General features: G+C 29.5%; 1 protein-coding gene across 2 annotated transcripts; it reads left to right on the top strand.

Annotated features, from left to right (window-relative positions):
* Positions 1-1,518: 1,518 nt before the first annotated feature.
* LOC145837873 (repulsive guidance molecule A-like) lies at positions 1,519-9,166 on the top strand. 2 transcript variants are annotated; one of them, XM_082945352.1, is made up of 4 exons: positions 1,519-1,619; positions 3,831-3,976; positions 6,003-6,586; positions 7,621-9,166. In XM_082945352.1, exons 1-4 carry the CDS (start codon positions 1,603-1,605, stop codon positions 8,776-8,778), a joined length of 1,905 nt encoding a protein of 634 aa, XP_082801478.1. In that variant the 5' UTR covers positions 1,519-1,602; the 3' UTR covers positions 8,779-9,166. The 2 variants fall into 2 exon arrangements, with proteins under 2 accessions (XP_082801478.1, XP_082801479.1); XM_082945353.1 differs by lacking the exon at positions 1,519-1,619 and adding an exon at positions 2,865-3,006.
* Positions 9,167-12,494: the final 3,328 nt, after the last annotated feature.

Below are 12,494 nucleotides of genomic sequence, written 5' to 3'. Positions count from 1 at the left end.
AAAAGCTTCTACATCAATAGCTCAGTAAAACTTATTTAAAAGAAGATATAGCATATAAAAACTTATTTTTTTAACAAAACTTCATACAAAGTATGTTCATAAGTAAAAAATTTCTTCACGTTTAAAGAAAATTTTAAACTTTACATGTGAAATTAAAATGAAACTTTAATCACAACTTCCTTTGCAAGCAACTGGAAAAGTAATTTGATAGCTTACTTCCTAAATTTAAACAAAACAAATTAAAAATAGAAAAATAATTTTAGTAAATTTTAGATATAAATAAAACAAATATAAAAAAAGTTTAAGTTTCTTCGCTACTGTAATAAAACACCATAAGAATTTCAAACAAGAGTTCTAAAAATATCTTTAAAAATTTCTCTAAATTGTTCTTATACCAGACTTTTTACTTAAAATAATTACTTTTTTCACTTTAGACAACATTTAATGATTTAACAGTAAAATAATACAGTAATGATTTAGTTAGAACAGAGTTAACCTTGAGTAAAGGATATAAACAGCTTTTTATTCACTCAACATTTTTCATGTTAGTTCTAACATTTATGTAGTACAAGCTGCAAGGCCAACATACGACGAACGTTTAACATTTACAAGCAGCACATCAAAGGGTTTAAAAAACAACTTTATCAGACTACTGTGCAAATTACAATCTTTAAAGACACGTATTCAAAATTAGATAAGAAATCATCATAATCTCAGTTTAATTAATTTCAGAATCCGACACAAAACCGCACAGCGCGCAACGTTTCTATTGTACGGCCATCATCGAACACGTAGCCCGCAGCTGGTGCCTAGCTGTAAAAACAATAAATTACCATGCGGCCAAATTACAGGCGCACCTGTGCCTTGTCAAATTTCAATTTGGCCGCTCGCAATCGAAAAGAGCGCTCTTTGCTCTCTCCGAAAAAATAAAAAGAGAAGAGACGGGCAGGGATGCTGAGAAAGCGGCTCGAAAGAAAAGGTGAAGCGAAGGAAGCAGATGTGGTATTTATTTTCGTTCAAGCTGTGAGATGCTTCGGCAAAAAAAATTGTAGTGCTGTGTGTGTGGAAGCGTTGTGTTTTAATTTAACAAAATGAGTTTGTTTAGGTTTTTTTTATTGTAGTTATAAGTGATTTAATTAGTTGTATTATTTTAAATATTTACAGTAATTATCGTTGAAGTATTCTTTTTTTTAGTTTTACGCGAAACTTGGGAACTTTAAATGAAATTTGGAAAATAGTTTGTGTTATTAAGTTTGTTTTATTTTTTTAGAAAATTTATAGCTATTCTTTGATCTATACTTAATGGATTTAAAAATTAACTTTATTTCTGTTTTGAATAGGTAAGTCTACAAAAATCGTCTACAAAGTAGTTTGATAAGTGTTCTAAAAACGTTACTTAGATAACTTTACTGCTCAAAAAAGTTAATTGACTGATAGCAATCAGTATTCAGTAACGACTTGAGATTAAAACTCGAAACTCAAATAACTATTTACGTTAACGATTACTTTTTCAGATAAAAAACTTTAGATACAAACACATAAACTACTTGCAACATTAACTTCTAGACGATTGATTCTCTGAAGAAACTGTCTGATGAAATTATGAAATTGTACAAAATGTAAGTTTTATTCTGAGAAAAAAAAAACGTTTAAAAGTTAAATTAAATACTTACATTTTTTGTTTAAACTATTTTCGTAACTAAATGAAGTACTAACGAATTTGTTAACAAAATGTATGTGCGAAATTTCCGTAACAATAAACAGCCGTCTAAAACAATGTTGTGTTCAAAGCTTGCACTTTATTAGGTGTGGAGCGAATACGGCTGATAAATAATTTAAGAGCTCAACTTCAGGCTTACAGTTGTACATGATAACAGTTTTGCACGCACAGCACAGGTGTATCAATATTTACACTATTTATCTTTGATCTCTCGAAACTTTGAAAGTTTATCACCGCAGCTTTGGTTTACAATAGAAAGTCATCAAAACCCGCAAACAAACACGCTTATTTCAAACTATACAACTTTTAAATACTTATTTTTTTTTTACCACGCTTGAATTTTTGCAAAATGTTCAAGTAAAACTAAAAATTAAAGAAAAAGTTTTAAGTTTGATTGAGGCTAAAGGCAAAACAATGAACAAGTGCATAAGTGGTATTTTATATAAATATTTTGATATATGTCACTCTGTCTTTCGCAAAATTTTAAACGCTGATCTTTGAGTCTAACAACGACAATCATTGTTTTTAAGCTTGAAGAACTAGTAACTTAAAACGTTTTAGCTTCCGGTTTTAAAACAACTAAATGAATACATACTTATAGGCTAAAATTAAATTGTTGTAGAAGTATTCGAATTTCAGGAATTAAATGTTTAAGCAAACCTTTAATTTTTTTAATTGATATTTTTTGCGTATTCTAAATTGAAAAATTTTCGTTGCAACTTACATAAAACATATTAAAACAAAATTTCGATCTGATATAAGAGCATTGTAAACGTTAATATCTCATACACTTAAAGAACAAAAAGCCGCAGGCACATTTGAACAGCTTTGCAGAACAGATGTTACATATGTCGAGCTGTATCTGTCGTTAAATTATCTTGTTAGCTACAAATTAATTTTAATTCTTTTTTTAAGGTTTTCTATCAAAGTGAGCACTGCGCCGTTAAAATAGATCAGAAGCAATTATTTTTTTATCAATTTGTTAAAAAAATGCCTTTCGAACATCGTCGCGTAGTAAAACACCTATCAGCGCAATAGTGATCGCCAAACCATCGTGGCGCTAAAGAGCTGTAAGTGCTCGAAGCTTTGTATCATTTGTTTTTCACTTAAGAGTTCAGATTGTGATAAACGCTTTGCTCACAACTAAACAGCGGCGCTTGCAGCTAGTGAACTAGTGGAAAATAACAAAATCAATTTTAGTTTTTTACTGAGGCTTTTTTGTCGGCTAATGTAATGAAATTTACCTAGCTGCTTTACTTTATTTTGTCTTAAAAGTGATTGTAAAGGTAAGAATACGTTTTTAATTATATAAGTTTTTAATTATATTAGAATTTTTTTTTTAAGTTCTTTTGGTTATATATATGTTTTTTATGAAAAATTTTATTCATAGTAAAAATTTAAAGCTTGTTTAATAGATAAGCATATAGGTTTGTTTTGCTTTTAGATTTTTTTTAAACCTCTTTATTTAAACAAATTAATAAGTTTCTAGGTTTTTAGCTAATAAATTTTTTAAAGCTAGAGTTAAAATAATAAAATGTTAAGTTTTAAAATATCAAATAAGTTTTAGTAAAAAGTTTGTTTAAATTAAAGATAAATGAAAAAATAGTTTTTTAAAGACAATCATTTTCGTTACAATGTAATAAATACATTAAGGCGAATTTAATTTCAAAAGCTACTTCTTATAGTTGTATCAAGTAGAAATGATTAATATCTTATCTATGAAGCACAAATAAAAACAAAAGCCAAGTTGAACTTTTTGAAAAATTAGGTCATTTTAAATTGAAAAACCAATGACAGTATTTTTAAAATATAAAAACAGTGTTTATATTTTAGCTTTAGATTGATAAAAAATTCATCTAGTTATAAATTATTTTAACTTTAAAGTAAACAGAACTGACGTATTTTTAGATAAATTAAAACCTTTTGATTTATAGGTCACTTCAACTCAAGACAAAGAGTTTTTAGTCATTAAATTAGTCACATAACATTTTTTTATTGAACATTTGAACATGCAACAAACTATCTATACTTCTACTAGCTTTTATTATAATAAGTGCATACAATCTTTTAAAACCGTCAATTAATTAACTTTTCAATTAACAACTCACAGAAGTCACTCCGATTGGCCGAAGCCTAGTCACGTGGTGATGACCGGTTCTGTTTATTCAAGCGAAAGCAGCAGCAGTGCATCAAAAATTCACCGAAAACTCTCCATTCAGTTCATACTGCTGCTCATGTTGTTGGCAGCGCAAACAGGTACGCACATAAGTGTGATTGCTTTTGATACAAGCGCGGTTTGCCAGTTTGCGCGGTTTTGATAAGTTAATCTTAACTGACCGTAAAAAATTGTTTTTGGCACCTCAGTCGGCGTTAAAGTTGTTTTTGCTTCAATGTAGCACGGTTTTATTTTAAAACAATTTCATTTTAAAATCAACGTTAAACTTTTGTAGTACATTAAGCTTATAAATTGAAAAACTATGAAGATAAAAAAAACTTCAGAACTTGGAACTCTATAAACTATCTTTTAAGGACACTTACATATAAACTTGTATAATAAAAATTCTAAAAAGTGTAAAAGCACTGTTTTACATATTTACATAAAAAACCACAAGTTTGTTTGTTTTTGTCAATAACGGTTTATACTGATTTTAAAAATTAGAAAAATAGCAAAAAACAAAAAACAACTTAACAGCTTTGTGATAAACTTTAAGATCTTTAAAGTGTTTATGGATTGCTTCGCAAACTTACCAAAGTATCAAAGATTAGATAAGAAAACTACTATTTAATTCGTATTTAATGCTCGGACTGATAAAAAATATGAATAAAAACGTAGAAAAAAATTGATAGGCTCGGTAAAGTTTAGCAAACAAACAAAAGGACATACTTGTTTTGGTTTAAGTACTAAGTTGTATTTATTTGGTTACACTTTGATGGTTTTTTGGTTGATTTGATAATTTTGCTTACGCTCTCCGACTTAATGGTTGCCAATCGAAGCGTGTAATTGAATAAAAACCGAAAGGTAAATATTTACTATCAAAAGAGTCTCAGTGATGAAAAGTTGCAAAACGAAAAAAAAAATCAAAAAGTCTCTTTACGATGAAAAAGTACATCAGTTCGCTAATTACTTTTGTAAATAGACTTTTATCTGTATTTTTAATGTTACTGTAGATTTAATGTCATATAAGCTATAGTTAAATTCTAACTATTTTATAGAGTTATTTACATAATTCGAATGATGAGCTCTTTGAGCAAAACTTGTTTGTTGAATAAGTAAATATATCCAAATGTAATTTTAATAACATAAATGGCTTTGTTTTCGTGTTTTAAAGATCAGCTTCTGAAACTCTAACTTAAAAACTGTGGAACAAAACTTAAAATGCAAGTTTTAAACTTAAGCGTAAAATTTATTTTTTAAAACGTAACGATTTTACTAAATCAAAATTTCTCTTTACTTTAAAAAACTATATCAGCTTACTAACTAGTGTTACACTTTTATCTAAGACTTTATTTAAAAATTGGCTTTTGCAAAAACATTTTTAAACTTGGCCACTGAGCGCTTAAACTCGAAAACAGTATTAATCAAATATCAAAAAACTAATTTTCAAATGCGAGCAACACTTTAACACGTAATAGGTGTGCATGTGAAAGATGGGCACACACACGCACACAAAAGTGTCACGCGCGTGAATTTTAGCCCCGCTCGATGATTAAGCATTGTTTGAGCATTCTCAGCTCTGACTTAACCCGGCATCGTGCTATAATGCCGGTGAGAGGCACGTATGTGTGTTGACACAAACACTGGCTTATGCGCGCCGGCCAACTGGTCAGATGTGTTTGAATGAATTCGTTGAATGCTTCGTTTCGTGCTGATTTTTGAATGGTGTGGAGCTGTTTTAAAAATTGCAAAATTAAAATGTCAACAAAAGTGCGGTTTTTGCAGGTTTTTTACTTTTGAATGAATTCATTGAATTTCGTTTTGTGTTAATTTTTGAATGGTGGAGCTGTTTTGAAAAATTTTAATGAAAAAATTTGTAAATTTTAATCGTCAACAAAATTGCGGTCTGCAGTTTTTCGGCAGGTTTTCGCTCTAAATGAGTTCGTTTAACGCAAAGTGTTTACTACTGTTCTCGTGTAAACTCTTTTAAGGATGCGCTGAGCAGAATAGTTTTAAAATGTAAACTTTTTTGCGTAAACTTTTTTTTCGACCACTAATTCTTCACACCGACTTGACTACTAACTCAGAAAAGATAAAACTGTACTTTAAACTTAACTTTTTTTTCAGCCGGAGCGTTCTTCCTCGACGAGACTCCGAGTGGCTGCGCGGCGCAGCGGTGCATGGACGCCTACCAGGACAGGAAGCAGGAGTTCGCCAAGTTCAAACGAGCTCCTAGGAGCGCAACCGAAGCGGAGATGGAGTCCTACTACAGGGACGTGAGGAGGCGGTGCAAGAACGTGGAAAAGTTGAAGAAGTGCTTGGAAGGGTTGAAGGACGAGTGTTTGGGCGATCTGTACTACCACCAGAACAAGAGGATCCCAAAAACGATGAAGAGGAAGTACCACTGCTCGCGAGCCAAGAAGTTTTTGAGGAGGCTCAAGAACAAAAGTTCGAACTCCACTGTCGACGGAAAACAAAAAAGTGCTAAAAAGACGGCAGATCGTTCGAATTTGAACGAGTGCATTTACAATGAGGCGCCCCAGCAGAAGTACAAGCTGTGTTCGCTGTTCGGCAACCAGCACCTCAGGACTTTCGCGGACAACTTCGAAAGTTGCAATATGGTCGGCACCTACCCGCTCATCGACAACGAGAACCTGGTCGTCATGGCAACGAGTATGGTGCAGCGTAGCAACGCAACCATCTTGTCTAAGGTTAGTTTGTTTTAAGTTTAAGCATTTTGAAAATTAAGATAGATTTTTTTGTGTTCATGTCTTAAGTTTATATGAATTGTTGCTTCTGGCAAAGTGCTTGGTTTTATCTAAAGCTAATAAATAAGTTTGTAGTTTTTGAAATCCCTAAAAGAACTTTAAAATTAATGTTATCCATGTTTTTAAACTTTTGAAAATCAAAAAATAAAAAGAGAATATTCAGCTAATAACTTTTTTTCAATTATTTATAAAGAAACATTAATAAAGAAATTATATTTGCAAAAACTCAACTTCCAGTTAATGATTAACCACTAACAGGTTTTAGAAAGTTTGTGTTTGAGTTACTGACAAGATGTTAAATATGACACCGTAAATATTTGACATAAGTTTTTTAGATAGTGTAAAGGTTATTCACTCTTTACAAGGTTAAACACTTATAAATTTTCAGTATAAAGTTGTAAATCATTAATAAGTTTTGAGACCTACTTATTTAATGTCATACATAAAGTATACAAATATATCAAGAATTAATTAAGCGATACGCTTTTTAATTCAACAAAATAAGTTCAAAATTAATAGTTTTTATGATAAAATTCAAAATAACGGTAGCATAAAGTTTATTTTAAACTTAATTTTCTATTGAAAGTGTTATAAAAAGTTTTTTTTTATCATTATGATTGATTACAGCATTTTCTTAATTTTGTATAAAAGTAATTATTAGTGCTAACTTTTAAAAATATTTTCATAATAAGAATATTTACCTAACCATCAGTTGCAGTAAATGCAAAACAAAAGAGTTCACTTTTTTATTAGCACAAACATCAAAGTAACTTCACTTTTCCGAGGCTTTCCGCCTCAATGAGGTTTTTGTTTTTGTAAAACCGCTCGCGCGTGACTAATCATTCGAAAAAGTTGGCAAAGGAAAATTTCGCACACGCTAATTAAACTTTAATTTGATCAACCCGAGGCTTTAAACTTGGTGTTAAAACTTTTAATCAAAAAAAACTTTTAGTATTTTTTAAATAATTTTTTTCCAGATCACGGTGCTGATCAAGCGCCAGGAAAATTGCGCCGAAGACAAGACCTACCAGGCGAGTTCCGGGAATCCCCTACCGAGCAACTTCAAGGACGGCAGCAGGTTCGGCGAAAGGGGCGGGGTGTACATCGACGAGGTGGCGGGTAATTCCCACGTGGAAATAAACATCCCCTACATCGCGACCACCTTAGTTATAAAGAAAATTTCCAATTATTTGACTTTTGCCGCCAAAATGCCGCAGGAAATTGTTGAGGGCTCTGACGCCTTCGAGCAGCTGTGCACGTCAGGATGCCCTAAGCGGATGTCGTCGTACTCGACCAATGACGTGAAAGCTCACCTGCGGTCCGTTTCAACAAAGGGGAAAAACCCGGAGAGTTTCGACGAAGAGGCGGCGAGGAAGCTTTGCAAGAGAACCTTACTGTCAGGGATCGGGTACGTGGGAGTGGACAACGAGGCCAAGGGCGGCAAGTACAAAGAGTACTTGGACCCGGGCACCTACACCTTCAACCTACTGAAGGAGAGCAGCTTCATGAGGCCGGGCGACGCGAAAGTCGAGATCGAGAGCTTGAAGTTAGATTCCAAAATGTTCAAGGAAAAAGCTCCCAGCAAAAAACGGCGGAGCGTAACTGAAGAAGAAGATTGCAGCGACAAAAAATTCAACTTTTACTTCGAGTCGTGCGTGTTCGACCTGATGACGACCGGAGACAGCAACCTGTCCCTGGCCTCCGAAGCCGCGTTCGAGGACGTCCGCCTCCTCCACGACCTGGGAACCGAGGCGCCGGGCGCCAGCATCGAGCTCATCAAAAAGTGGCCCGGTTTGAAAAGCAACTGCCGGCCCAAGTTCATCAAGGACAAAGTGAACCGTCAAGTGAAGTTCAAAAAAGTTTCCGACGGAAAATCAGCGTCAAGCAAAACTTCTTGCAGCGTTGGCCTGATTGCTTTCTGTCTGACTGCCTTCGCGTTTGTCAGTTTGCTTGACTTTGACGCTGAAACAAAAAATAAAACAAGCTGTGTAGATGAAAGATGCAGCAAAAACACAAGACTACACACAACGCTCGCAAAGAGCAAAACAAACTTAGCAAATAATAGACTGATATCAAAATTTAACTTAACTGGTAGCACGCATAAACATTATTTTCACTCAGGTTTACACACGTGATAAAAATTTAAAACTTTTTTTAGAAAATTTAGTTTAGAAATTATTTTCAAATGTCATAATTCATTCCTTTATTTTTAAAAACTGCTTTTGAACCTGATGAATTTTTAAAAGCTGACTTTTATTACTTGAATAGTTTTTGTTTACTTCAAACGTATCAACGTGTTCATACAAAAAACAAAATATTACCTCGAGCTTCAGTTAAAATTGTTTTTAAAACAAAAACGATTTTTGTTAAATTTTCTATGTTCGTTTTCTTTTCTTTTTTTTTTCATTTAGTGTTAAGCTAAAACAATCAATCATTATATGTGCTACTTTTGTGCTTCTTTTAGAAATTTACTATTTTCTAAAGTTTACAATACAATTTTAAGGAACTACAAAAGGATAAAGTTTGAACTAGTTAGATACTTGACGGTTTTAGTGATATATTTTAATCTGACAAAAAAATTATAAATTATGACTAAAATTATATAACACTAAATTTATTTTAGAATTTTTACTTAACTTAATATCAAACTATATTAAAAAACTGCTACTAATAAACTTAAATGATTTTTATATTTGTTGTTATATTTAAAAACAGTTTGCAAAATAAAACTTGTTTTTGGATTGTTTTTTACTTGTTTTTATATAACTTTCTATTATATATACAAAATACAACTTTTATAAAAGTTTATCAAACTCAAATAAAATCATGCTTATTACATGTTATATGTATGTATAATTAAAAACTACTGTATTTATCAACTTGAGTTCAAGAAGATGAGTAAAAAGTATTTTAAACAGAAATATTAAAAAGCATCATTCTACTTTAACTTTTTCCAAATGTAATTTGTATAAGATTATTATGCATTACATAACCTAATCATTATTTATAATCTTTGACCGGTACTTAAATCGCCTCTGAAATCTAGCTTTAGTAAATAACTTCAATACAGTGTTGTTAAACAAATTGAAAGTAATAACTATATAAATCTTAATAAGTAGTCCGTGAAAGTTTGAAAATTTCTTTTTTGTACAAAGCTCTATAGTTTTCTTATCCTTAACTATTGATAAATCACTATTATTATTTGCTTTACGGTAACTATGTAAATATTATTTTAACTCTTGACTAAACTTCTAAAAAGTGAAATGTTTTCCGAAAAAATATTTGGCAGGAGTTTAAAATAGAAACAGAAATATAATTTTTCTAAATTATTATTAATGATAGATTTATTTTAAAATTAATGTTTATTTTAAATTTATTTATATCTCGCACTCTTAAAGCTAAACTATAAAAATGCTTACAAAATATGAAGTAAATAAAGATTATATTATATTTGTTTAATGGTTTAACTGCTAAGAATATTTAAATTTAGTTATAGCTTTACTTTATTTGGTATCAAATTTGTATTAAAAAATTATAAATAACTTTATGTTTATTACATTAATGATTAAAATTAAAAAAGTTTATATTCATCTTAGTAGTTTTTATACTACTTTTCTTAAACTAAATACACAATAATTATCTTTAAATAGTACATATCTACTAGAAATAAAAGTAAAAAAAGTTTTAGATTTAGAAACTTACAATGTAATTAGTTTGTTATTTCAGTAAAAGATATAGAACGTTTGAATAGGGTTTTTTGTTTATAAAAACCTTGTCAAAATAGACAGCTTCTTGTTTTTTAAGTAGATAAGCTAAGCGTAAGTTTATATTTTGAAAACTAAAAAAAATTAAGAACTTAAAAAAAATAAACTCAAATAAATAAAACAAAAATATATTTTGGTAAAAAAAAATCTATTGATACATATTAAGTCTTAAATATTAAATGAGGAGCTTAAAGGCTTTGTTAATTTTAAAAAGTCTAAAACAAACTTTAACGTACTAAAAACTTGGATATACTGTAAATTATGTTAATACTTCACTACTTTGTTAATCACAAAGGTTTTGAAGAAAAAGAAAAGCTTTTGGTCATTATATATTTGTTATCTCATTAATACTATAAAGTTACCCGTATTTTAAATAATTTTTAGACACGTTTTATCACCAAATGCGATTTAACACTTTTATAAACTCAGAAAATCTTTTTTTTTAATAATCTAAAAATTGGGTACAAACTTTCCAAAAACTTTTGTTGGAAAATATATCGTAAAAAAAACTTAAGACTTTAAGGTAAATTACAAAGCTTTTATTTTATAACAAGTTATTACTTGCATTGTAAAACTTTTATAATTAAAAAATAGTGACATATAATTTTTTTTCATTTGCATGCAAACTGATATACTTAAAATTACTGATAGTTTTAGAATTATAAACTCTGAAAAATTAAATACTTAAAATTGATACAAACAACTAGCAGAATATTGCATTTGAGAGTTTGTTTGAAGTTTGAAATACATTGTGAAAAACTCACAAACAAGTCAGTTTTGTTAACTTAGTAGTCATTCTGTCGCGAGCTACACGGTTTTTGCTTCAATGCCTTTCTATGCCGAACACCAGTTAAAATGAAAATATTAATTTGGGTTCCGGCTAAGTACAAAGGGTATTTATAAGCAAAACAAATTTTGCTATGACAATAAGTATTGTTTGAATATTTTTTAATTACTTTGCTTTTACTTATTACTTAGTTTATTTTTATTTTATAGTTAAACAAAGTTTTTGATAAATCCTTTAAAACATATAAACTGTGTCCTCTTATAAATAACTATTGAACTAGTTTTCTTCTAATATAGTTTTTATTATAAATTGTTTTTATAAAAAACTTTTTTTTTCTGGTAACAGTTTTCAACAATGTTAAGCTAGCCAACTAATACAAAGAATATTTAGAAATATGTTTTGTAAACACATGTGAGCAAACTAAAAAATAAAATTTTTATCAAAGTAAACATTATTGTAAACTAAAATTCAATTTTAATAATAATTTTTTTGTTAATAGCTTATCTTTTATAATGTGATATCTTAAACCAGTAAAACCTCATTAAATAGATTACTCTTTTATAAGTATAACAAATGTTCATTTACAAAAATTTAAATTATTTTTGACCAACTTTTGATGGAAACTAATAATAATTACATAAAATTATGCTAACAATTTCAGTGAAATTTTTCAAATTAAGCTGTTTATGTTGTTAATGTTTCTATCATCACAGCTCTGATTTTTAATTACACGCTAAAGAGCGTTCTGCACCGCTTAGTTCTCACCTTACTCAATTATAGAGTTTAAAACACTTTTTGAGCGTTAGTATTTTTTAATTAAATTGAGCAGCTAACAAGTGTTGAAAATAAATTACTTTACAGTTGAAAGCTAGTATATACGCTGTAAATTTGATTAAACACCTTTTGTAATGCTGCACAAGCTAAAAATTTGTTTTATTTTCTAATAAAAAAGATAAATAAAGTTTATTAGTTATTTGATTAAGTCACTTAAATAAAAAAAGATTCAAGAGTTTAAATTAAATTCAATTAAGGGATACTTCACAAAAAAAGTATGCATATTATTAATATGCTATTATGACCTCTATTCACTTAAGCTCTACTTAAAAAACTTATGAACCGAATTAATTTACTATTTTATGTTAAATTTGAAAAGTATAAGTTTAAATATTCAATGAAATTTTAAATCGTTTAAAATGTTTTCACTTTTATCAAAAATTTAGTAATTAAATAACTTCTAATAGATATTTTAAGCTTTAAAATTTAAATTAGTTTTTTATTTAAATATTTTCCTTTTTTGTCT

This window comes from Thalia democratica, chromosome 6 (genome assembly GCF_965202585.1).
Source record: "Thalia democratica chromosome 6, ktThaDemo2.hap1.1, whole genome shotgun sequence".
In the NCBI taxonomy this organism is placed as follows: Eukaryota; Metazoa; Chordata; class Thaliacea; order Salpida; family Salpidae; genus Thalia; species Thalia democratica.
Note: the sequence above shows the minus strand (reverse complement) of the source record. Positions and strands in the feature narration are given on the sequence as shown.